A 27,564-nucleotide genomic window follows, 5' to 3' on the forward strand; every position below is an offset into this window, starting at 1 on the left:
TATGATTTCAAAATCAACACTTGATAGCAGCATACAGCCAGTATATAAACTCAGGTAGAAAACCCTAAATTTAGAATCTTTAACAAAAAGATTAAATAGAACGCACACATTAATAGAATACTATATAATTTCAGTAGCTTTGGAAGGGGACTTAAGGAGGCCATCAATCTTGTGTCCCCTTCGGTGTAAGCATCACTTCTCTGGCACCCCTAGTGGCACTTTGGTGCCTCCAGTTAATGGGAGCCCAAAGAGTATTACAGCACTGGAAACCTCTAGTTGTTAGAAAGTTATTTTTCACCTTGTTCTTAGAATTGTCGTGAGAGATCTCAGTTGAGCCTTGTTCATCTCTATACATCACATCTACCACATTTTCGTGAATCTTAGTCCTATAATGCTATCAAAAACCTGAAGGTAATCTGTTCTTTATGAACCCTTGCTGGCTTTTAGGGATCACTGCTTTTTGTTATGCATGACAACAATACTTTTAATATTTAGTACTAGACTCTCATCCAGGATACTTAAAAAGCCACATTGGCTTCTTCACTGGAATGATTTGTAATTATATAATCAGATTTGTAGTTTTAAGAGCTTCCCAACCCTCTTAAATCGTCATTCCTTTTAGAAACTCTTGCAGTGGAATTCATGCCTATATTTTCTCAGATCTTTGTGAAGTCTGCTATCCTAAAGTCTAGAGTTTACAGTCCCTGCCTTTCCTTCCAAGATGTCATGAGCGTGAAGGTATCATGGCCACCTTCCCTTAGATTTGTCGTGGTTTCTTGTTCTCAAATATTTAAGGATAAACCTTGAAGAAAATGGAAAAGTTTTACAGCAGCTACTGTGAGGAACATAGTAGTGTTTCTTGGCAATGCTGAAGACTAACTGAAGATATACAACATGAATTGACCTTGAGCAAATTGACATATTTATATTATTTTCTCTAGCAAACTTTGGTAGCTTTCAGAGATGGAGAGGAGAGAAAATGAATAGGTCAGTTCAGGTAGAGCAGGATTGAGAAATTTTACATTGAACATAGAGTTGTCTGGGCTTAATGGGAGGCTGTTGAAATGAGAAATAGAGAATGGGTTGCAGTACTACTCATTTTAATGGGTGTAAACGACAGGAAGTTCCATTGCAGAGAATGACTGGGGGAGGCAAAAGGAGAGGAAGGCAAGTTCTGATTGATGATTGTGTGGTAGAGGAGGAAGTGGTTGGGGCGGCGGGGAGGTGGGCATCTGTTCTGATATCTTCTTCATCTCCCAACTTTGCACTCATAAGGTGTCAGTTATCAATCGGAAATATTTGTTGACTGATGGAAGCAAATACCTTTACTATTCCATTCAGTTTTGATAGATCCTGAATTTCTTATGAGGTAGATATGAATTGGGGAGGTGGTCATTAAATTACATTAAATTGTATTTAGTAGGAAAATGAAACAGTAACTAGGTTGGTAGAAAAACAAACAGGAGAGATTAGTTTGTTTCATTGAGGCATAGCCTACAAGATGAGCAAGTCGAAAAATAGCTCTATCCAATCTTTCCCCCTGTGCAAAAAGAGTATTTCACCTTTTCAAGGGTATATTCCTTATCAAAGACTTTTCTGAGAAAGAGGCTGAGTTATATAATCTTATAAACTTGCCTTATCAAACTTAGACTTTATAAGTCCTTTTCACGGGGTATGGCTCTAGCTGGCTGGTGGACAAAAAGCAAATCAGGCTGAGGAGGGGGCTCTTTTTTTGTGACTGTTGGGCTCCACCTGGTGGCCTATAAGCATCAGTTTTGGAAAAAGCTGTGTCTGACATTGAGAGTGTCCTGGTCAAAACAGAGCAAAAGTAAAAGGAATGGGGGAGAATGGTCTTTATCCAGGCTTCGATTTCCAGCTTATTCTTTTCCTCACACTGTGTGCAATCATGAACACTTTTTCTGTGGTTGTCAGCTTCATCCACAATTTCTAGTGCATCTTCTTGAAAATACTATTTTAAAGTGTTAGAGAAACTCAGCTACCATGAGCCTTCTCTTATACTCCTTAAACTCTTCCAGCCTCCTCTTTGCTTCCTTTACCTGAACATTAAGCTCTTCACTCTCAAGCTTCAGGACCTTCCTTAAAATCATTCACTATTGTTGAGCCTTGCTTCTTTTCCCCATTGTTATCTGTTTTCATGGATCTGCCCTCACTTTTCCTCAAGTCCCCATTTCTGATTTGCTGCCTTCTGCTGTGTCATAGTTCTGAGCCAGGAGAAGGGAAAATAACGTGATCTCTCCTCCTGATTATAGAAAATAATACACAATGCTTCTGGCTGTATATTTTATGTATCTGCCCCCTGTTGTTTTCACTGTATGTTGTTACTGAACTTCTGGGCCCAAGTGTAGCTGATGTTTGATTGTTCTCCACTTGCAGGTTCTCAGGAATCTGTTACCATTTTATCTGTTTGCATGGAGTTTCCAACATGGACCAATATGCATGAGAGCTTGGATTTGAGAGCAATAATGATAGTGATAGTCACTACAAGAATGTACGACTGTCTTCCTATGTATAGCCTAGTTTTAAGGCTAAAACTTTATAAGAATATGTGGTAGAGAAAGGAGGATGAATGGTTTAGAACATGAATGTTGACTGTTAAGTGTTCTTATTTTCTTTAACGTGAAGACGCCAATTTGTAGGACTTTCTTGTCTTAATTTCTTATATCTATAGCTGGTCCCTTCCCCAATAAGTGTTTTACTTGCACATCACCCAGAACAGAGGACCTAATGCTTATTTATATAGAATGTTTACACAGACACACACCACCCCCACCTATCAACTATAGGAAATTGGGAATGTTATTTCAGCACTGTGTGGATTAATTTTACAGTAGGACCCAGTTGTAATGCCATTGATTGTAAATAGGAACAGTATTTGTGGAGGAACTCTAGTGAGTGAGAAAATTTGAGGTGGTGATCATTATAAATTAATGAGGAAAGCTTTCTGTCTCCAACTATTTATTATTGCAATATCAAAATTAGAAAAAATTTTAATTTTAATTTCTACCAAATATATACATATTATATATTTACTGTTAAAATTATTTAAAACATATTCTATAGAAAGTGAAAAATTTCCAGAATTTCATCCCAAGGAATAATTACTATAGTGTTTGGTATGTATTTGTCTAAAATATTTGTTGTAAAAATATTTATTAATGTTAATTACAAAGTATGTTTCACAGATAAGAGAATAGATGTAACACTTCTGTAGTTTTTGAATCTTGATATTAAAATCAGTACATGGACTTGCTGTCCAGATTAAGAAATATATCACAATACTGTTGAAGCTCTCTGTCTGTTCCTCTCTATTATAACCCCTAATTTTTTCCCTAGAGGTAATCAGTGTCTCAAACATGCTAATTGGAACGTGCTTTTCTTTATAATTTACCCGTATTTATACCCCTAAAAATGTTATTTAGTTTTGCTTGTTTTTGAACCTTATAAAAATATCATGCTACATGTATTCTCCTATGACTTGCTTTTTTTCATTTAGCATTATGTTTCTAAGATATATTCATATATTTCATTCATTTTAATTCATAATATTTCCATTTCTTGAAATATACCATAATTTATTTATCTAGCAATGGATATTTGGGTTGAACCAAGGTTTTGCTATTATAAACAGTGCTCCTATGAACAAGCCAGTGCTCACTAACCGATTTCTCTAGACCCTAAGAATACACATATGTGCATGTTTAACTTTACAACTTTATAGCCAAACCATGTTCCAAAGTGGCTGTACTCGTTTTAGTCCTTCTAGCAGTGTATGAGAGTATCCATTGCTTTATATTCTTATCAACATTTGATATTGTTAGACTCTTCAATTTTTGCCAATTAATTGCATGTAAAATGGTTTCTCGTGATTTTAATTTATATTTTTCTGATTGCTAGTGAGATTGAGCATCTTTTCCTATATTTTTGGTTATTATGTTTCCTCTTCTAGAAAATGTCATGTCTTTACTCATTTTTTAACACTTAATTTTTTGTTTAGATTATTTAGATTTACAGAAATTGCAAAAATGATACAGAGAGTTCTCTTTAACATCTTAGATTACCACGGTATATTTATCAAAACTAAGAAGTTAACCTTGGCACAATACTATTAAATAAAGTATAGAACTTACTCAGATCTTGTCAGTTTTTCCACCAACATCCTTTTTCTGTTCCAGAATCTAGTCCAGGATCCCACATGGCAGTTAGTTGTCATGTTGCTATAGTCTTTCCAATTTATGACAGTTCCCCAGTCTTGTCTTTCATGACATTAACATTTTTGAAGAGTGCTGGTCAGTGACTTTGTAAAATGTTTCTCAATTTGGGTTTGTCTAGTGTTTTCTCATGATTAGATTGAGATTAGGCATTATTGGGAAGAATCCCAAAGAGGTGATGTGTATCGTATCAGGGGGTGCATGATGTCAGTATGTATTACTGGTGATGTTAACCTCGATCGCTAGGCTAAGGTGGTCTCTGCCAGGATTCCCAACTTACTATTTTCCCCTTGTAGTTATTATCCTATATTTTAGGGAAGATTTTTTTGAGACTATGCAACTGGTCTGTTTCTGCTGAAACTTTCACCCACTCATTTTAGCATTCATTTTTAATTGGGCTGTTTGTCGTTTGATTTTTTGGAGTTAAAGAATATATATTCTGGAAAGTAGTCTTTTTAGCAGTTACTGATATGGAAAATTTCTTCTTCTCAGTTTATGAATTGTCTTTTCTTGTTATTAATGGTATCTTCTGAAGAACAGGCATTTTAAGCTGAATTTTCTAATTTTTTGGTGCTGGTATATAGAATTACAGTCAATTTTTGTATATTAATTCTATATCCAGCCATCTTGCAAAATATTCTTATTAATTTTAATACTTTGGATGTAGTTTCCTTTGGATTTGCCATGTAGATAATCATATCAGTGGTAGGTAATGACAGATTTATTTCTTCCATTCTAATCCCTATAACTTTTGTTTTTTCTTCCTGAACTAGTAACTCACAATTGGGGAAGAGCTATTTTCCACATCAATAAGTGATGAAAGTTCAATTTTGAATAAGAGCAATAGTAGCAGACGTTTTTTTCTTGTTCCTGATTTTTTTTGACATGTTAATATTAATAATTTTGCTAATGTGGCAGCTGGTTGTTAAAGGACTCTTACCTAAATACATGTCTTGGGGTTTTGTTTGTTTTTACTACCTTCAGTTTTCTTAGTTTTCCTTTGGAGTTTCAAGGAAGAATAGTATGCTTTCTTCCCAGGCTCAAAAGTATTAATTCGTTTATTTGTTTATTCATTCAACCAACATGTATTGGCTCCCTAAGATGTACAAGTCTCAATGTAAGATGCAGAAATAAAGAAATATTTATTCTCTTTAGGATGATCTTCCCTGTCTATTGATGAGGAGAGTACCTAAAGCATTATGACACAGCTAGAAAGTGACATGTGCCAGAAAGGAGATATAAACAAAGGAGAGTGATAGTATTGAGGCAAGAGATCTGCCCTGGGGGACAGGGATGACTTCCTGGCCTTGCTGCTCTATTCCACGAAGGTGAAATAGACTTGGTTTATGTTTTGTGGACCTAGTTCAACATGGAAGTCATAAGGGGAATGCCTTTAAGTTAGAAATACATTGTTTAAGGAAGGAGCCATCTATAGTATTTTTATAGACTAAAACCAGCAGTATCGTGTCAGTGTGTAACAAATAACAAGATGTATGATGTGAACAGTCCTGAGATTTAATATTTGGTAGTAAGAGCTTTACATTTCCTGTTGCAGAGTGCAAGGAGGGAAAGGGAAGTTTGCCTCTCATGGAAGATATTTTGTAATATTTCTGTTACTTAGGATGCTTTTAGCAGCAAGTGATAGAAAACCCTGACCCAAAGTGACTTAAATAATAAGGGGATATATTATCTCACATAAGTGGGAGTCCAGAGGTTATGCAGGCTCCAGGCCCAGTATAGTTAATGACTTGATGAAGTTACCAGATCGCCCTAAAGGCTGTCATCAGTGATCTAGTAGTAGATTCTCTGTGGCCATGAAGACAGCTGCCAGTACGGTCAGGCTACATGCTCTCTTGATCCCATCCAACAAGGAAGGGGAAAATCCTGTCTGCCAACCGTGATATTGATTACAGTCTCTAGGGGAGCTATTCCCTGATTTTATTAGAATAATGAAGAACTGCCTCTAGAGCTGAAGATGAATTCACTGTATGAAAAAGATTAGGTTTCTGTTAGGAAGGAGGAAGAGGGGAATGAATGTTGGGTGGGCAACCAATACCGGGCAATACAGTTTTTATTGGATTATAATAAATGTTTCTATAATTTTTGAATTAAAAAAGCCAGTGTTGGGGCCGGCCCGGTGGCGTAAGCGGTTAAGGGCGCGCGCTCTGCTGCGGCGGCCCGGGGTTCGCAGGTTCGGATCCTGGGCGCGCACTGATGCACCGCTTGGCAAGCCATGCTGTGGCGGCATCCCATATAAAGTGGAGGAAGATGGGCATGGATGTTAGCCTACGGCCAGTCTTCCTCAGCAAAAAGAGGAGGATTGGCAGATGTTAGCGCAGGGCTGATCTTCCTCAAAAAAAAAAAAAGCCAGTGTTACAATATTAAAGGAAGTTTAGAAAATAGAGAAAAAAGTTACTCATAATCCTCATCTTGAAAATAACGTCATTTTTAGATATTCTCTTTTCATAAATGTTTTTACATAGTTAAGTTATACTATACCTATGTTAACATTTTTTAAATTTTGTGTCAGTCATTTTTGTATTGGTACATCTTAAAAATTATTTTTCTAAAATGCATAATAATCAGTTGAACACATATGCCATGATTAGTTTATCATTTACCTATTATTGGAAATCTAGATTACTTATTTTATTCTGTTTCAACTCTAAGTTCTTTTAAAATAAACTTTGTTTTTTAGAATAGTTTTAGATTTACAGAAAAATTGTCAAGATAGTACAGAGAGTTCTGATACACTCCTGCGCCTAGCTTTCCCTATTATGAACATAATATTATGGTACATTTGTTACAATTAATGAATCAGTATTGTTCGTTAATTCAGTTAATTAATGAACATTATTAACCGAAGTTCATACTTTTATTCAGAAATCTTTGATTTTTTTAAATCTAATGTCCTTTTTCTGTTCCAGGCTCTCATCCAGGACACCACATTACATTTAGTTGTCATGTCTCCTTAGGGTCCCCTTGGCTGTGAGAGTTTCTAAGTTGTTTTTGAAGGATATATTTTAATGCAGAGTAGGCTGAAGTGTGGTTTTTAAGAGAATGGCCAGACATTTCAGTGCAACACTGACTTATAGTTGTCCTAAAACAGCTGTTGCCATCTTTTCAACAGTGGCTAGAAGACATAGAAATTACTTAGAAAGCTGTGACTTTTGAACTATAATACATGAAAGGGAAAGTTACGTAGAGTATTCATTTTAAATAAAATTTACACTGAATTTAAAATACAAAAACTAACTTTTTTCTAAGACAAATATACAATGTATAAGTCAGTTCCCTAGTAGATTCTGCTTTTGTTTAGATCCCAAGGTATTCTGGTTTTTAGAGTGACAGCATAATTTATGAGTAAAGTAGACAGCATAGGATTCTTTCTGGGGCATCTAAGGCCCCGAAGCATGAACTCTTTAAGCATGCTGACCTGTTAGATTTTTATCTCCTGCAAGCTGTCCAGACTAGGCTTCTATCAAATATATCTCCAATGAAAATCTATAATAAATTTATTTAAATAAGGTACTTGAGAAATGTTCTCCAGAACTTAGTAAAATAAATGTTAATTACTACTAATAGAAACTTGGAGTCATTGATCACATTTGGAAGCCATAACCAAAATATAATTTTGTCTTTATGAGCCATGTTGTTATTTCAGTAAACAAATCAAGATTCTTTGGACTGAGAATATAGCCCAGTGAAAAATTTTGCCAGAATGCAAAGCACCAATAAAATAAAATAAATAAAAGACAAATTTCTCTTTCTCTTAATTTCAGTACAGGTCCAATGTCTGATATGACTTGTTCTGACGATTAATATTAGGCCCATCATCACCTGCTTACTTATGTCCTCCTTCCTTTTCACTCCCCACCCCCCGGCCCCTAGAAGTGGATCCAGTACTCAGCACTGGTCTTCTTTCTCCATCTCTTGGTAGGAGATAGTGCATCACCTAGTAGTTTTTCAGAAAGAGTTTATGAGAACTGTATTCCCCAAGTTCTTACATTTAGAGATCTTCATCTTTCAAATCTCGTAACTTCACTGGAATATGTTTCAGTGGTGATTTTCTTCATTAGTTTTTCCTGAGACATTGTATACCCTTTATGTCTGTAAAATTTCTCTTATTTCAGGAGAGTTGTCTTAATGAAAACATCTTTGAAGATGTTTTCTATTCCACACTTCTAGTTCCTTCCTTCAGGAATACTGGTTATGCCAATGTTGGATCTCCTTCATCTGCCTTTCACATCTGTCTGCTTTCTCTATAATCTTTTTTAACTCTTTTTACTTTCCAATTTCATTTCTACAAGCTTTTTCTCTGTGATCCTTATTTTTCTCAAATAGTGTCTGTTCTTCATTAGTTACCTTCTGTATAACCTTCATTTTTGTGATGGTTTTATTGTTCTTTTCTACTTATTTCCGAGGTCTAAAAGACTAGCTTTTATTTCCTTTTGTGACTTATTTATTCCTAATGCAATAAGGCAATATTTTCATCAGTGTTTGAGTTCTTGCAAGTATTTTCAGTCAAGATTATCATTTCTGTGACCACATACTTACAGAGTATGTTTTATCCTTCTGCCATTTCTTTCGCTTGTTCCTTTCTTCCTTTTGACATGCAGTATTTTTTTAATAGAATGCCTAGGATGGCTTCTCCCCCCCTCCACCCCCATTTTTAAATAATGAGTTCTTCCTGGATTTCAGTATTATACTTTAAAAGTTGGATATTATAAAATGCCTTTTTGTTCAAGTTTTTAGACCCTCTTCCTCTTAAGGCAAAAGGTAATCGTTTTTGGCCACTCTGACCTCATCAGGTAAGAGTATGATACTGGGTTTTAAGTCTGCCTTACAAAGACTGGTACTGAGACTCCCACCACATATAAGAATGTGTTTCTTTTCATATTAGTTTATCGTGTGTGATATACCTCGTTGTTTATACTTTTCCTAGAAACTATATATGCTATCTGATTATATGTATGGTCAATTATTTTATGTGATTTTTAATACTATTGAGTAGAAGCATGTGAAATTGGCGTTTTATAGGTAAAAAATGGTCAAATATTGGCAATTTCATATGTCTCAACATAATATATGATTAACCTATTTATATTATTACTTGCCATTCTTGAATCCTTACTTCTGAGTCATCTCTCAACTGGCTTGAATTGCAAATATGTTTTTTCAGGAAGGAATGGGTAGTATATTTTATGCCTTGTTATATCAGTCAGGGTTCTTGGAGTCTCAGCTTCCAATTCAGAGGAATCATGACTGTGTCCCCAGAGGTACTAAAACTTCTCAGCTGTAGAGGTGAGTGTTATTGTGAGTGGGTCTGAAGTATGATATTGAAAGGCCCAACTCCTCCTTTGCACCCTTGGTTCCCAGACCATGTGCACAGCTCTAAGATATTAAGAGCAAGCTTGTATCCTGGAGGATAGCGCTCCAACCTCGCCAGATGTTGCCTCCTGATTTAGTCCATTAGTACATTATTACACCATTCTAATCAGTGAATTCACTGGGCTTTGCTGCTTCTATACGATGAAATCCTTGATGACAAACAATGTTGAGTGAGATAACATAATAGCTTAAAAGATATTTGGTAAATCTATGGACTGTAGTGTTTATATAAGCAAGGTGGGTAGCACTTTGAAGGTAGCAAAGCCAAACCTAGAATTAGTGTTGCTTTTAATGGAGAGAAATTACTGCCCTGTCATCATAGAAGAGCTGAGCAAACTCAGCCTGCTATCAACTAGTTGGTGGGTCCTCCTACTGTGGTTCTGTATCAGAGGCTCAGAGTTGGTTGCTGCTGCTGGCAAACTGGCATCCTGCAAGGATGGTAGCCAGGAATCAACAATGAGAGTTCATGCTGTGGAGCTCATTTCCTGCTACCATGTATTTGTTCTTATGCCCATTGAGCAAGCACTGCAGTGGGTGGGGGAGGAGGTTGGTTGACGTTCTTAGGGCAGATCATTCTGCTTCCACGGTGGAAGTCTTTTGCTGAACATTCTCATGGAACACAAATAGTCATACTCTGGGCTCATTTCAGTAGGCGCACTTCATCCACATGTCTCTTCCCCAGATGTCCTTGTCACTAGTCCTCCAATTTTTCCTCTTTCAGGTCCGTTTCCATCTGGCTAAACTTGTAGCCACTGCCCATCAGGCCATCTTTCCTCAGCCAAGTATTGCAGTCCTGGATATAGCAGCAGTATATCCAAGCCATGGATATATCGCTTGAAGTTCTGCCCCCAGGGAGGAAGTTTCTGTTCTATTGTCTTTTCAGAGACCACTCATTAGAATAATGGTATCATAGTCCACTTATGACTCATGACAATGGAAGGTCAATTGGAACTAGGCATCCAAGGTACTGAGACTTTTCTGCATCCTCCTAGATAATATCTTGTGTGTATATATATGGTCTGGTTCTCTGAGTCTTACTCTTTCTGATTAGTACCCCTGCTCTTCATGTGAGAGACTTAGGGAGACCCTGAATTCAATGATGATTTATCACCCTTTGAATTTTTTTTTTCTGTCTTAGCCTGGCAGCTGCAAGAGATTCAGAATACTTTTTTGATATATGTAGAAAGTCCCTGAGTTTCCATCTTAATCTAGAATCAAGAATTTAGAGGTTGAGCAGGTAAGTCTTTGTTTCCACCCCCTTTTCAGGTTCTTCAAGTATCTCACAGTTTCTGTGAGCTCTTTGATATCTTTCTAATAAATTTCTTTTCAAGCCAGAGTTAATTTCTCATGCTTGCAACCAAGAACCCAGATAGTTAAAGACATTAGTATTAAGAGATGAATGTAGAAAACAGAACCTCAGGAACCTGTGAGAATAATAAATGGTTTAGATGGGTAACTCGAGTCCCATTAATTTTCGAAATACTAATTAATTTCCAAAATATCCTTCAAATTTCAAAGGCAGTGACAACAAGTCCCCCAAATCCTCAAGGGGAACTTCATTCTAGTGAACACAGTAATGAGGTCATTTTGAAAATTAATTAGTATTTTGAAAATTGAGACCTGAGTCTTTGACTGTCTGAATTCTTGGTTGCAAACAAGAGAAACCAACTCTGGTCAGAAAAGGAATCTATTGGAAGAATATTGAAGGGCTCACAGAAGCAGTAAGAGGCTTCAACGACTTGAAAAAGGGGTGGGAACCAAAGTGACTCTGGAGAACCAAGAACAAGAAGTACAACCATCGTTTTTTATCAGGGTTAGTTTCACGATGATGCCAATGGTTCTTACCACTGCTCTTGCAGGGCACCACTGCCACTGGGCACTGCTACCATCACCACTACTATCATTAGAAACCACTCTAGCTACTGTGAATGAATCCTAAGCACTTCTTTGTCTTTGTGTTTTTCTCTTCACATTCAAAGTCTTGAGTTGAGGCAGAGTCTAAGTAACACACAGCATGCTGGCTACTGGTTTTCGTAGAGTGAGAGGGGTCTTCTGTAAAGAGAGGCCAGGCATTATTGTAGGAGGCTGGTCACTTCTATGATGGGAATTGTAGTCATTTGGCCCATTTACCTGCAATATGGAAGTCTTCCTTTCCGATTTGTATGCCTTTTCTTTCTTTTTCTTGATTTATGGCACTCACTAAGACCTCCAATACCATATTTAATAATAATGATGAGAGTGAACACCCTTGTCTTCTTCCTGATCCAGAGGAAAGCATTAAATTTGGTATTAGCTTTAGGATTTTCGTAGGGGCCCTTAATCAAGTTGAGGACATTCCTGTCCGTTACTCACTTGCTGAGAGTTTTGACCATGAATGGATGTTGACTTTTTTCAAATGCCTTTTCTGCATCCATTGAGATGATTGTATGTGTTTTTCTCATTGTTTGCTAATATGATGAATTATATTGGTTGATTTTTTGAATCTTGGACAAATATCGAATTACTTGGTCATAATGTATTATCCTTTTTTGTGTATTGCTGAATTCTATTTGCTAATATTTGGTAAGAATTTTAAGTCTGTGTTCATGAGGGATATTGATCTCATGAATCCTTTGTCTGGTTGTGGTATTAAGGTAATGCTGGCCTATGAAACTAGTTGGAAAGTGTTCTGTCCTCTTCTATATTCTGGAAGAGATTGTATGGAATTGGTATTAATTCTGTCTTAAATCACAGCATCACCAGGGAAGCCATCTGGGCCTGGAGTTTTCTTTATGTGAAGGTTTTAAACTATGAATTCAGTTTTTTTAACAGATATAGGAATATTTAAGTATTGAATAATCTTAGGCAGTTTGTATCTTTCAAAGGTTTATCCATTTCATCCAAGATACTGAATTTATTGGCTTCAAGTGATTCATAATTTCCTTATTATCCTTTAAATGCTTGCAGGATCTATGATGATATCTCCTCTCTCATTCCTGTTATTGGTAATTTGTGACTTGCTCTCCTTATTTTTCTTGATCAGCCTCACCAGAAGCTTATTTATTTTATTCTCTTTTCAAAGAATCAGCTTTTGATTTTGTGGGGTTTTTTTATTGTTTGTTCATTTTCTTTCCATTGATTCTTGTTTCTTTATTATTTCCTTCCTTCTGCTTACCTAGGATCTAATTTGATTTTCTGTTTTTTGATTTTTAAGGTATAGGCATAGATCATTGGTTTGATACATTTTTTCTTTTCTAATACGAGCATCTAATGCTATAAATTTCCCTCAAAGCACTGCTTTTGCTGCTTCTCACATATATTGATATGTTTCATTCAGTTCAATATTTTCTAATTCGTTTTTTGAATTCTTCTTTAATCCAGGGATTGTTTAATTTCCAAATATTTGTGGCTCTTTCAAATATGAGATCTTTCAAAGAGGAGAAGGCACTGGTCTGAGTCCACATTATGTGTGAGGGAGGAGCCCACAGGCTACCTGGAGCCAATAGGTCAACCCGCAGGCTACCTAGAGCCCTTGCTGGTAGGCAGGTATATGTGTCAGCTGTGGGCTGGTCTCTCTTGGCTGGTGTGTGAGAAATGGGGCCAGCCCTGCTGCCACTGCTGCCATGTTCTAGGAGCAAGGCTGAAGATGGGAATTTGTTAAAAGTCTGCATACGAGGCAACCACCTCCCCAGTCCCCTTCTACCACTGTGCACCTAAGAACTCTGGCGGCCAGGTATCTGCCCTTACAAAGGAAACAGAATCATCTTCAAAGAAATTGAATGGCCCCAGAGAAGGCCCTAATGCCAGAGCTAAACTCTTTGCAGGGAGAGCTGAGGGTGGATTCCTGGATCACACTGGTGGATGAACAGACCTGTACAATAGAGGAGGTGTCTATCTTTGCTCTTTCCAACACCCTCTACAGAGGCAATTGTTTCAAGACTCATATCACATTTCCTATTGACTGTCTGTGTTCAACACGTGACTTTAGACTTGTGGTCTGTATATGGCATGCCAATACTTACAAGAATGGAGAGCTGTCAATTTTGATATAAATGTAGATGACCCATCGATAAAGAGTGAGATCTGCCCTCTAAAATATGGAACCCTACTCATGATGTCAAGACTATCCTATTAAATGGCGATTTTACTTTTAACGGACCAGTACCCTACAATGTGAATGGTAGTTTGCTGGGTGACTGGATTATAGATAATTTTAACTTTCTTCTTGGTGCATTTCTGTATTTTCTAACTTCTCTACAATGAATGTATATTACTTTTGTGTTCAGATAAAATGTTTTAAAATATTAAGGTAAAAATTAGTAGAATTGTGAAATAAACATGAACATCAGATCTAATTAGTGAGCATGACTTAAGGTATAGGCACTCTGAAACTAATGATTTAACAGCAAACTGGGTTGATCCGAATTGTCTCTAAAGGTGTTTGCAAGAGAAAGAATTTTTTTTTTTTTCTGAGGAAGACCGGCCCTGAGCTAACATCTATTGCCAATCCTCCTCCATTTTTTTTTCCCTTTTTCTCCCCAAAGCCCCGTAGACAGTTGTATGTCATAGTTGCACATCCTGCTAGTTGCTGCATGTGGGACGCCACCTCAGCATGGCCGGACAAGCTCTGCATTGTTGCATGCCCAGGATCCGAACCCGGGCCGCCAGCAGCGGAGCGTGTGCGTTTAACCGCTAAGCCACGGGGCCAGCCTCTGCAAGAGAAAGAATTGACAAAAGTTTTTAACCATATCAGTATGACTTCTCCGTGAAGAACAATTGCAGGAGTCCTAAGAAAAGCCATCTGGCCCCACACCCCAGGTCAGAATTCCTGAAGAAAGATGAAATTACGTTGTAGTCATGGATTTAATAGGACACGAGTATCATTGTCTCTTCTGCTTGGCCCCCCATTCACTGGTGATGGGATTCCTGCTGGGGGAAGGGCAGGAGGTTTGAAGACTTTCCTACCGCCGTCACTTTGAGAGAGGAAACAGGTACCTACTGTTTAATTTATTCACTAACACAGTTATTCCTCTCTGTCCTGTCTGCAGGCAGCTGGCTAAGAGTCTTGGGCAGGCTGGTGAAATCGAGCCTGAAACAGAAGGAATCCTAACAGAATATGGTGTAGATTTCTCTGATTTCTCTTCAGAAGTTCTAGAATGTCTTCCTCAACACCTGCCCTGGACAATTCCACCCGAGGAATTCAACAAGAGAAGAGATTTGAGGTAAATATCTGAAACTCTTTAAGAATGACGTGTTTCTACCTTTCTGCTTTCTAACTTAACCTTCCTAAGAGGTAGGCTCAGATGTTGCCATCTTCCACCAAGATTCAAGTTCAGTTCAACTGAGAAGAGCTATGTACCAGAGGTCAGCAAATTATGGCCTGTGAGCTAAATCCAGCCCATTGCTTGTTGATGTACAGCCCATGAGCTAAAAATGGTTTTTATATTTTTAAATGGTTGAAAAAAAGTCGAAATAAGGATAATCTTTCATGAAAATTGTGTGAAATTCAAGTTTCAGCATCCGTAAAGTTGTGTTGGAACACAGCCGTGCTTATTCAGTTGTATACCGTCTATGGCTGTTTTTTTGCACTACAATAGCAAAGTTGAATAGTTGCAACAGAGACCGTATGACCTGAAAAGCGTAAGATATTTTCTCTCTGACCTTGATAGAAAGAGTGTGCTGACTCCTATTCTAGACCATTCTAATTTCAAAAGGTAAAGTTGCCACCTTCTTTCCTCATTGCTATGCCCCATAGGTCTGGTTGAATAAAGACAGTGTTATCTGGTCAGAAGTGCCTGCCTTTAAATGGGCCTCTTCAGGGACAGAGCAAAGGATTCAAGACTTCCACGCTTGGAGCTTCATTTTAAAGCTTTACTTTTAGGGCTGGAATTTGTTGGAAAGTACTTTTGTGGTATTTTTATAACAACATCTTCTTTGAAGATGTTTCTTCATTGTGGGATGTTAGTTCTTTTCTGATATTTCTCTTCAGAATTTGGTTTCAGTACTGGCATTCATTTTGGATGCCACATGGAGATATTTAGAACCAAGAAACTTTTCATACACCCCACTGAGGCTGTGGAAGGTTTTTTTGCTAAGGTCATCCCGTGTCAGAGGCTTTTCCACCACACTTGCTCACTTCAATGCAGCTGAACTTATGATACCTTCAGCTCTTGGTGCCCGTTACTCCACCTAGTTTGAGAATCTTCCTTCTCTAGTCCCTCTTGCTATTGTGTCTTTTAGGAATTTATTGCCTTTTTTTCTTTTCTTGCTGAGAGTAGGCAAGGAAAATGAGATGACAGTTAGTCAGTCCCCTTTCCTATTTGTTAGTAGCTCTGATAGAACACACGTTATATCTGAAGTCAGTTAACTCAAGGTGCTGTCCTGGCTTTCAGCAGTAGTCACCCTTCACGGAACTCCTGCCAGTGTGTTACCTTGTCAGGGGCTTTGAGATCTTGGGCCCATAAACTTACTCTCTCTAAACCTTTATTTTCTCATATACAAATTGAGGACTTGTTTTCAGACATCTTTTCTTAAATCTAGAACTCTATTAAAAAATTTAATGAGAAAAGAAGGTCAAAATGAATGGCTGAACTTTATTGTTTGAAGTATAAGTTAGTATAGCCATTTCACAGTAGCTATCAACATTTCAAATGTACCTACTGTTTCACCCGAAAACTCTGCTTCCAGGAATCCATCTTTCTCGAAGTGAACGAGAATATGTATACAAGAATGTTTATTGCTGCTTTATTGTAGAAGGAACACTGCTACTGTTTATCAATAAAGGAATGATTAAATTACCTATGTCATGTTAGTAAGATAGCATTCCCTGCAGCTGCAAAAAAAGGAGCTAGATCCATGTGGACTGTCCTAAGAGGATGGCCATCATATATTGCAAAGTGAAAGAAGCATGTTTCAGAATAATATGAATATGAGCCTATTTCTTTATAAAGTCAAATAATATAAAAACTATATAAATGTATATACACACACTGAAACATATATATGGACATTTAAAAGTATATATGTGCATAGAAAAGGTCTGCAAGGAAATACATCCAGCTGTCGACAGTGATTACCATGTGTGGACTCAGTGGAGCAGTAGGAGTTAAACAATATTTTACTTTTCTTTTTTTGTGAGGAAGATCAGCCGTGAGTTAACATCTGATGCCAATGCTCCTCTTTTTGCTGAGGAAGATTGGCCCTGGGCTAACATCTGTGCCCATCTTCCTCTCCTTTATATGGGACGCCACCACAGCATGGCTTGACAAGTGGTGCATCGGTGCGCGCCCAGGATCTGAACCTGCGAACCCCGAGCCGCCGAAGCAGAGTATGTGTACTTAACCGCTGCGCCACCGGGCCGGCCCCTTACTTTTCATTTTATAAATTGCTCTATTATTCAAATTATTTTTTTAAAAAACTTTAAAAGATTATAAATGGGAATATCAGAAAAGAGAGGTGCTCAGTATTTCCTAGTCTGCCTCTTAGCCTACAGATAAACAGGGACTTCAGCAGTTACAGAGCCCAGTGTTGTTCTAGGTTCCCCTCTCACGGCTCCACCTTGTCTTTTTCTTTGGCCCCCTTGTCTTCTGGGTTAGATTACAGAATAGGAGGCCTTTCTCTGCAGAAGGCCTCTGTTAAAATATACCCATGTGTCATTTGGATCTCGTGAAAGGATCTGAAGATATGGGGAGCGTATGGGATGCTCTCTGCTATTAGCATGGTAAACAGGGATTTTTTAAAAAAATCACTTTAACCTCCAAACACTTTCTCCCTGCCTATTATCTCTAGGATTATATTTCTAAAGTTCAAATCTGATTTTTTTACTCCTTTGGCTTAAAATTTTTCAACTGCTTCCTGATGCCTTCAGTAGTAATCTCTAAACTTTGTTGAACATGCATTCCCAATAACATATGTGTGTTTATTTTAAAATTACAAGTGTACTTTACTGCTTTACTAATTTATTATGTACATTATAAGCATACATAAAAGTAGAAAAATGAGAATGAAATAAATTTTAAAATATTTTTATTTAAAAAAGTGTAGAAAACTATGTTCATATTAATACTTTTGGTGAAAGCAATGTGATTGCATAGTATTTATTAATTTTTTATTATTTTGCTTTAATAACTTGTGATACAGAAACTCAAAGGTCTGATTCTAAGTTCTATATATTTTGGTACTTGATTTTGGTTTTAATGGTTATCATAACTGAAAAAGATACATTCTCTTATCTTGCGAAGAAGTGAGCTGAGCTTGCTAAATCATAATACTCATTTTTCAATCCTATTCACCAATTATATTTAGATTCATTTTGAAATCCAGCTAATAAATTTCAGTCTCTCATGATGTCAGTCGGTTCTTGTGGACTAATGAAAGGTGCTGCATTTTTAGATGTTTAAAAAATGGATTCATAATTCTTGGTTATTCTTAAGTTGACATCTTTAAAAACTAGTTAGAAAATTCGATTAGAAAGTTTAAATGTATAGATAGGAGCAGTTTTGTAGTTTATACTTTTAGATCATTTTAGGCTCCCAAATTGTATAACAATGGAAGCATTCCAAAACATCTGTTCTTAAAATTTTATCTTTAGAACTTGAGTTGGTTGTTTTGTTTTCAAAAACCAATAACTTTTTTTCTCATTGTTAAAGTGTCACCTTTACCTTGAAGAGACAGATTAAGTGTGTTAAATTTTTTTTAAGTATCTGCTAGGTAGCATGTGATTGACACTCGTTTTGAAATCATAATGTGGCTGATTATGAATTCAGATTAGGTGCAGAAGAAGTTTCAACTTTGCCATTTTCCTGGTATTAGTATTATTAGTTTAGTATTATCTTCAATTTGTAGATCTTTGCAATAATCCTTTTTTAGCCACTTACCTATTTTGTAAGGATTAGTTTAGCTAAAACTAGATAATTTCCATAAACCCATCTACTGGGCCTGGGTAAATACCCATTGGTCGCAGTTGGCTGAAAGCATAGAAACCAATGAGAGTGCCAGTGTCATTGTCTTTGTGTTCTGAAACACTGCCTCTTTCATCTCTGCACCTCACTTACCATCTGACCCACACACTGCCTGAGGGCACCGGGGTTAATTCACGTGTTTATGTAGTCCTAGTTAATTTCTTATTTTTTACAATAAAAAATAAACATAAAGAAAAGTCCATATTATGCTGAAGTGTTTGGATCTAATTACCTTTTCCTTCTCTTCGACTGGTCTTGTGATAGATTTATTCAGTTTTTCAACAACAAATATTTATTGAACACCATCCATGGGCATTGGGGATTCAACAATTAACAAAAATAGATGTGGTCTCTGTTCTTATGGAACTGTCTTGTGGCAGAAGAACATGAATCAAATGTATTAAGCAATAGTCAAATATGGAGTGGTAATGGAGAAGAGAGGTACTTGGTAGAAGAGTTTGTAATATTGTGATTTCTTCCGCTCAGAGGTACAGTGCCTTCAAAGAGGTTTTATCAATATTAATTTACCTAGGAATGTCAAAAGAACTAGGAATGAGTCCCATGGCATGCTAAGAAACATGTGCTATAAATAAGTTAATACATATTCTGTAAACTCCCAAATAAAACCTTCTATGTCTTTTTTCTTTTCCTCCCTTCTTTTCTCCTATAGACGTTTGTTTACATATATTATTTATATATGTGTGTATATATAAAAAAATACGCCAGGGGGCCGGCCTGGTGGCGCAAGCTGTTAGGCGTGCGCGCTCCGCTGCGGCGGCCCGGGGTTCGCTGGTTCGGATCCCGGGCGCGCACCGACGCACTGCTTGGTAAGCCATGCTGTGGCGGCATCCCATATAAAGTGGAGGAGGATGGGCACCGATGTTAGCCCAGGGCCGTCTTCCTCAGCAAAAAAAAAAGAGGAGGATTGGCGGATGTGTGCTCAGGGCTGATCTCCTCAAAAAAAAAAAAAAAAAAAAAAATATGCCAGGTACTAAGTTAGCCACTAGAAATACAAAGACAAGTAAGGCCCAGCCCTTGTTCTTTAGGACTTTATTGTTCCTCGGGGAGATAGACTTATACTCAGATGGCAGCAGAGTATGGCAAGTGCTAGCATATTTGTATGAACAAACTGCCAAGGTCATTGGTGCCTGAGCTGAGATCTGAGAAATGAGCAGGCATAGAGGGAACTAGAGTGACTAAAGTAGTCTTCATTTTAGTGATAGGCTGTGGCTGCAGAAAAGGTGATATGTTCGCCTAAGACTCCCAGATCCTGCTATAACAGGGCTTACAACTCCCATGGTTGTGACCCCCTCTGCTGGGCCACCCTGCCATGGAGCCTGCAGTGTTACTCTGGCTCTAGCTGCGTAAGGTGACTTCTACATATCCGTTTAGGTTTGGTATTTGAACAATTATATTTGGAACAGAAAAGTTCCATCAATCTTTGAACCTCATAATCCAATTATGTCAGTAAAATTCCAGTTTTTTTAGTCCAGTGGAATTGGGGTAATATTTTGCAAACTGAAGTTGAGAGAAATAGTGTTTATTTTGAAAAGAAAAATGGTTGGTTAGCAATTTTCAAGAAGTAAGGCTGGTGTGAACTCCTAGGGGCGATCTGGCCCTTCTGATTGGGAGCACCATTTTTCTTGTACCTTCGGCTCCAGTCTTTGGAGAATCCTTGCTTGCATGGCCTAGACCAGCATGCAGCACTCTTTAGCAGGGCATCTGAGGTTAAAAAATAAAAAAGCAACACCAATACTGCAAGCCTTTGGGGATCAGGAAGAAAAGTATATCCAGGGAAACTGCTTAAAGGGGCTGCGCTAGAAGCCGGAGAAACCCCGAGGTTATTTCTGAGACTGGCTCCAATTATTTCTAATTTCATTCACGTTGTTTTGTTCTTTTGTTGCTAAACTGGAATAGGAAACCAAAGCTTAAAGCTCAATTAAAGTGGAAAATGAAAACTTAAATATTGGAGGGAGAAAACACCATGCTAAACTGATTTTTATATTTTTCTATAGTTAGTAATATTGTGGGACTTTTGATCACGTCACTTTTCAGTAAAACTATGAGCTTCATTGAAGTGGAAGTGGTTTCTATAGTTTTTCACAGGAGAACTTGTGGATATCTATTTCTTTACTATTCCCTCAATAAAAAGGAAGCCCAGTGACCTCCACCGGACCATTACAAATGTGAAACTTGGCACTTAAAATTGCTTGCTCTAAATTTTCCAATTGCTTTCTCTCTTTTATTTTTTTCCGTTTAATGTCGTTCTGCCAACTAGTGATTTTATTATTATAAACAGGACATTGTATTCACTTTTAAGAAGAAATATGAAGCTGGAGGTAAAATTACAAACTGCAGCTTCTCAGCTGCCAAAATAGAAAACAATGAGCTAAAAATACTGAGCACTGAAAGGGTGTTGTGGTAAGAAATATTGAAATATCTTCAAGATGGAACTGTTCCAGGTAGACAGAAATTTCCTCTCACTCCAGGTAAAACCAACCTTGAAATAGCAACTTGAAAGGAGAGATATATAATACTAACCTCTTTCAGGTCAACCTTTTTGTGGGAAAGCTTTCAAACATAACTAACATTAAATGACTAATGATCTTGCTGTTTATCAGGAAGTCCAGTATGATTAAATTGCCATTTAGAAAAGGTTCCTCTGGTAAGAGAGTGTGGCAGCATAGGAGAACTAAAAGTTAGTCCTCGCTGTCTCAGGGACTAGCTGGGTGACGTTGGGCAAATCAGTTAAATTTGGGGAGAGAGAGAGACAGCAGTTTCATCTTTTGTAAAATGGATTATTTGAAGAGGTTAGGATTTTCCAAAAGGTGTTGTTAGGTCATGAGTTCTTTGGGATTTTAGTAGCTGTTCTGGAGAAAAAGGGTTCTAGAGCCAAGTATTTTTGGAAAACAGTGGGTTAATAGATTTCCTAGAATTTTTTCTTGTGGATCATCTCAGGGAACTAGTGTTCCTTAGAATACACTTTGAAATTGCTAAACTAAATATTTCAGAACGTACTAGCTCTAACAGTACATGACTCTGTGTTTGAGATATCCTTTCTGAGTTATTCAGAGCACACTCATATTTGGATTTGAAAGAAAGTGATATCCCATTGGTGACTATCTGCCACATTTATCTGACAAATAAATATTGACTGTGCCTTACCTTGAAGAAGTTCAAGGACTGTGCTTGAAATCTCAGCTCTTCCATTGCCAAGGGAACCCCTTCTTTCCTTACCTGGAGGGAAGCAAGATTAAATTGTTCTACATTAAATGGGGAAGCTGTCATTGTCATTTGAAACTACTGGCAATATTCCCTTCCTGTAAATCCTAACTCACTGTTTATGAAATTATTGGAAACTCATAGATAGTAACAAAGATTAATGGGTCCTAAAGTAGAGCCACAACTGGATATTAATTGTAAGTACTTGAGTAGTTTGTCAACCCATAAAATTTATGTTGATAAATAGCACTACTCTTAAAGAAGACAAAATTTCAAAGATCAGTAGATTTTTAAAAATTATTTTATTGAGGTCATATTGGTTTATAACATGGTGTAAATTTCAGGTGTACATTATTATATTTCAGTTTCTGTATAGACTGCATTTGTATTCACCACCAATAGTCTAGTTTTTATCCGTCACCATACATATGTGCCCCTTTACCCCTTTTGCCCTCCCCCCATCCCCTTTTCCTCTGGTAACCCCTAATCTGTTATCTTTATCTATGTGTTTGTTTATCTTCTACATATGAGTGAAATCATGCGGTGTTTGTCTTTCTCTGACTTATTTCGCTTAGCATAATACCCTCGGCGTTCATCCATGTTGTCACAAATGGCACAATTTTGTCTTTTTTTATGGCTGAGTAGTATTTCATCATATATATATATACCACATCTTCTTTATCCATTCATCCATTGATGGGCACTTGGGTTACTTTCTCATTTTGACTATTGTGAATAATGCTACAGTGAACATAGGGATGGGTATATCTCTTTGAATTGTTGATTCATGTTCTTGGGATAAATACCCAGTAGTGGGATAGCTGGATCGTATGGTATTTCTATTTTTAAATTTTTGAGAAATCTCCATACTGCTTTCCATTGTGGCTGCACCAGTTTGCATTCCCACCAGCAGTGTATGAGAGTTCCCTTTTCTCCACATCCTCTCCAACACTTGTTATTTCTTGTCTTGTTAATTATAGCCATTCTGATGGGTGTGAGGTGATCAGTAGATCTTATCTGAACAGGTGGCAGAATGCCTTTTGGTAGAGAAGACAATATTTGAATTTATACCTAGAAATAATTTTATAGCATTGTGGAAATATGAATGCACGGGAAAGATGACTAATTTTTATATTTCTAAATAAAATTTGGAAATTATACTGTAATTATTCAAAAAGAATTTTTTTGTATAGATTGACTAGGATTTGAAGTAAACTGTTGGGGCATGGGAATAGCTAAATGTCAAGGTGGCAAAGTCTCCTTACTGTTTTTTATATTGAGATATTCAGTTGCCATAAATGGCACCTTTTTAAAGTATACTATTCAGTAGTTGCTTGTATATTCTCAAAATTGTGCAACCATCACCGCTAATTCTCAGAATATTTTCATCACCCCAAAAAGAAATCCCATACCCCTTAGCAGTTACTCCCCACTCCATCTCCCCCTAGCTCCTAGCAATAACTAATCTACTTTCTGTCTGTATGAATTTCCCTATTCTGGACATTTCTTATAAATGGATTTATATAATAAGTGGTCTTTTGTGTCTGGCTTCTTTTACTTGGCATAATGTTTTCAAGGTTCATCCTTATTGTAGCATGTATCAGTACTTCATTCCTCTTTATGGCTGAATAGTATTCCATTGTATGAATATACTGCATTTTATTTATCCATTCATTGATGGACATTTGGGTTGTTTCCGCTGTTTGACTGTTACGAATAATGCTACTGTGAATATTTGTGTGCAAGTTTTTGTGTGGATGTGTGTTTTCAGTTCTCTTGGGTGTATTCCTGTGACTGGAATTGCTGATTCATGTAGTCAGTCTATGTTTAACTTTTTGATTAACTGTCAAACTGTTTACCCAAGTGGCTGCACTATTTTACATGCTTTCCAGTAATGTATGACAGTTCCAATTGCTCCATATCCTCACCCACGCTTGTTGTCTATATTTGGAATTATAGGCATCCTTACAGGTGTAAAATAGTGTCTCATTGTGGTTTTGATTTGCATTTCCCTAATGACTAATGATGCTGAACATGTTGTCATGTGCTTATTGGCCATTTGTATATCTTCTTTGGAGAAACGTCTATTCAAATCTTTTGCCCATTTTAAAATTGGATTGTCTTTATATTGTTGAGTTATGAGTAGTTTATATATTCTGTATACCAGTTATTTATCAGATATATGATTTGCAAATATTTTTTCCCATTCATGGGTTGTCTTTGCACTTTCTTGATCCTTTGTGCTTGAAGCACAAAGGTTTCTAAATTTGATGAAAGCTAATTTATCTATTATTTCTTTGGTTACTTTTGGTGTCATACCTAAGAAAGCATTGGCTAATCCAAGATCACGAAGATTTACACCTGTTTTTTCCTAAGAGTTTTATAGTTTTAGCTCATTCATTTATGTTTATAATCCATTTTTAGTTAATTTTTATATATGGTGTGATGCAGGGGTCAAACTTCATTATTTTGCAAGTGGATATACGGTTGTCTCACCACTGTAGGAAAAGACTCTTGTTGAAAAGATGATTCTTTCCTCATTGAATTGTCTTGGCACCCTGGTTGAAACTCAATTGATTATAAATGTATGTGTTTATTTCTGGACTCTCAGTTCTATACCATTGATCTATATGTCTAACTTTATGCCATTACCACACTGTCTAGATTACTATAACTTTGTAGTAAGTTTTGAAATTGGAAAGAGTGAGTCCTCCAACTTTGCTTCTCTCCCACCCCTCCCCAATTTTTTGGCTATTCTGAGTCCCTTGCATTTCCACATTAATTTGAAGATCAGCTCGTCATTTTCTGTATCCGCCCCCCCCCCCCCGCCCCAGCAAAAAAATGCCCCAGGATTTTGATAAGGTCCTTTTGTGTTGAATCTATAGATCAATTTCGTCACTATTGTCATTAAATCTTCCAACCTGTGAACATGGGGTACCTTTCCATTTATTAGATCTTTAATTTTTTTCAATGATGTTTTGTAGTTTTCAGTGTACAAGGCGTACACTTCTTTAGTTAAATTTATTCCTAAGTATTTTTTCTTTTTGATGCTATTGTAAATGAAATTGTTTCCTTAATTTTATTTTCAGATTGTTCATTACTAATATATAGAAATAAAATTGATATTTGTGTATAAATTTTGTATCCTGCAATCTTGAAGAACTCATTTATTAGCTCTAATATTTTTTTGTGGATACCTGAGGATTTAGTATATTTAGAAGATCATGTCATCTGCAAATAGGGATTGTTGTACTCCTTCCTTTCCAAACTGGATGCCTTTTATTTCTTTTTCTTACCCAGTAGCTCTGGCTAGAACCTCCAGTACAATGTTGAATAGAAGTGGCAGCAGTGGACTCCTTGTCTTGTTCTTGATCTTAAGGGGAAACCATTTAGTCTTTCAACGTTAATTATAATGTGAGCTGTAGGGTTTTTATGTAGATGTCTTCTATCAAGTTGAAGGCAATTCCTTTTGTTCCTTGTTTGTTCATTGTTTTTTTCATGAATGGCTATTGGATTTTGTCAGATGGTTTTTCTGTGTCTATGTGATTTTTGTCCTTTATTAATATATATTTCATTGATTGACTTTTGTATGTTAAATCAACCTTGCATTCCTGCGTTAAATCCCATTTGATCATTATGTATAATCCTTTTTGTGTTGCTGGATTTGTCTTGTTAGTGTTCTATTGAGGATTTTTGCATCTATATTTCTAGGGGATCATGGTCTGTAGTTTTCTTTTGATATCCTTGTCTGGTTTTTGTATGAGGATAATACTGGCCTCAGAGAATGAGTTTTAGAAGAGTTTGTGAAAAATTGGTGTTAATTCTCCTTTAAATTTTGGGTAGAATTTACCAATGGAGCCATTTAATCCTGTGCTATTCTTTGTGGGAAGTTTTTTTGATTATTAATTCAATCTCTTTGCTTGTTATAGATCTATGGAACTTTTCTATTTTTTCTTAGTAAACTTCAGTTTCAGTAGTTTGTATCTTTCTGTAAGTTTGTCCTTTTTATCTTGGTTGTCTAATTTGTTGGCATACCACTGTTCATAGTATTCTCTTATAATTCTTTTTATTTTGGTAAAGTTAGTAGTAATGTCTGTTCTTTCATTTGTGAATTTAGCAATTTGAGTCTTCTCTCTTTTTTTCTTGGTCAGCCTAGCTAAAGATTTGTCAACTTTGTTGATCTTTTCACGTAACCAACTTTTGAGTTTATTTTCTCTCCTGTTTTTATATTCTCTTTCATTTATCTGCTTCAATCTTTATTATTTCCTTCCTTCTGCTCGCTTGAGTTTAGTTCTCTCTTCTTTTGCTAGTTTCTTAAGGTGGAAGGTTATTTTATGAGTTTAGATCTTTCTACTTTTTTGTATAGGTATTTACAACTTTAAATTTCCCTCCAAGCACTGCTTTAGTTGTAGCCCATAAATTTTAGTATGTTATGTTTTTGTTTTCATTTATCTCAAAATATTTCTAATTTTCATTCATCTCAAAATATTTTCTAATTTTCTGATTTCTTCTTTGACTTATTGGTTATTTAGGAGTATGTTATTTGATTTCCGTATGTTTGTGAATTTCTCAAGTTTCCTTTTGTTATTAACTTCTCATTTCATTCCATTTTGTTACAGAACATACTTTGTATGATTTCAACCTTTTGAAATTTACTTAAACTTGTTTATGTCCTGGAGAATGTTCCATGTGCATTTCGGAAGAATATATGTTCTGCTATTGTTAGATGGGGTAGTCTGTAGATATCTATTAGATCTAACTGGGTGATCTTCTGTCTATTTTCTCTGTTATTCCAAGTTAGGATTTAAATCTCCAACTATTGTGGTTGAATTGTCTATTTCTCCTTTCACTTTGGCCAGTTTTTGCTTTATATATTTGGTGGCTCTGTTGTTAAGTGCATATATATATCTGATTGTTATGTCTTCTAGATGGATTGACTCTGTTATTGTTATAAAATGTCCTTCTTTGTCACTAGTAACACTTTTTATCTTGAAATCTATTTTTCTTTTAGTTTAGCTACTCCAGCTCTCTGTTTATTACTGTTTGCATGATATCTCTATATCATAAAGAATATCTATTATATTGCATTTTAAATAATGTAATGTGGAAACTCTGAAAATCAGATCATTTCCCCCACCTCCCCAAGGTTTGTTGTTGTCGCTGTTAACAACTGTTGCTGTCACTTTCCTGAACTAATTCTATAGAGTCTGTATTCTTTGTTGTGTGAAGCCATTGAGGTTTCTGCTTGCCTAGCTTATTGGTCAGCTAATGAATGGACAGAGATTTTCTTAAATGCTTGGAACTAATAGTCTCCCAGTCTTTGCTGAGAGCCTCTGTGCTTGGAACCGGGTATGCTTTCAACGTTCAGACATGCACTTTAAAACTCTGCCTTAGTCTTCACTTCCTGCCTGTGCAGAGCTTCAAGGTCAGCTAGAGGTGAGCGCATACGGCCTCGTCAGATCTTTCCTGAGCATGTACACAGCCTTATGCATGTGTGTGACTGTCTAGATCCCCAGGAATATGTCAGGCCTTTTCAAAGCCTTCTATGGACATCTTATTCTCCAGTTTTAACTTTTCACTTTTTTGGTTAACTTTTATTTGCTCAATTGTTATCATCACCTCAGAAATCTACAGTGTTAAATAATTGCTGCTGATTGTTTTTCACAAACACCCTGGGGCTATAAGGCTGTTTGCACTGAGCAAGGTGTGAGTCAGGTCTAATTAATCTGAATGGGGGTGTTCAGGAAACTGCCAGATCAAATAATGACGATTCCTCTGGAATA

At 36.7% G+C, this 27,564-nt stretch overlaps 1 protein-coding gene across 5 annotated transcripts in view; it reads left to right on the forward strand.

Annotated features, from left to right (window-relative positions):
* The window catches only part of DIS3L2 (DIS3 like 3'-5' exoribonuclease 2), a 338,953-nt gene that overhangs the window by 141,878 nt on the left and 169,511 nt on the right, over positions 1–27,564 (forward strand). For all 5 annotated transcript variants that reach the window (XM_058533210.1, XM_058533214.1, XM_058533212.1 and 2 more), the window contains one exon: positions 14,648–14,821. In XM_058533210.1, coding sequence (XP_058389193.1) covers positions 14,648–14,821 — 174 coding nt within the window. The remainder of the gene's footprint in view (positions 1–14,647; positions 14,822–27,564) is intronic.

Source organism: Diceros bicornis, chromosome 37 (assembly GCF_020826845.1).
Source record: "Diceros bicornis minor isolate mBicDic1 chromosome 37, mDicBic1.mat.cur, whole genome shotgun sequence".
NCBI lineage: Eukaryota > Metazoa > Chordata > Mammalia > Perissodactyla > Rhinocerotidae > Diceros > Diceros bicornis.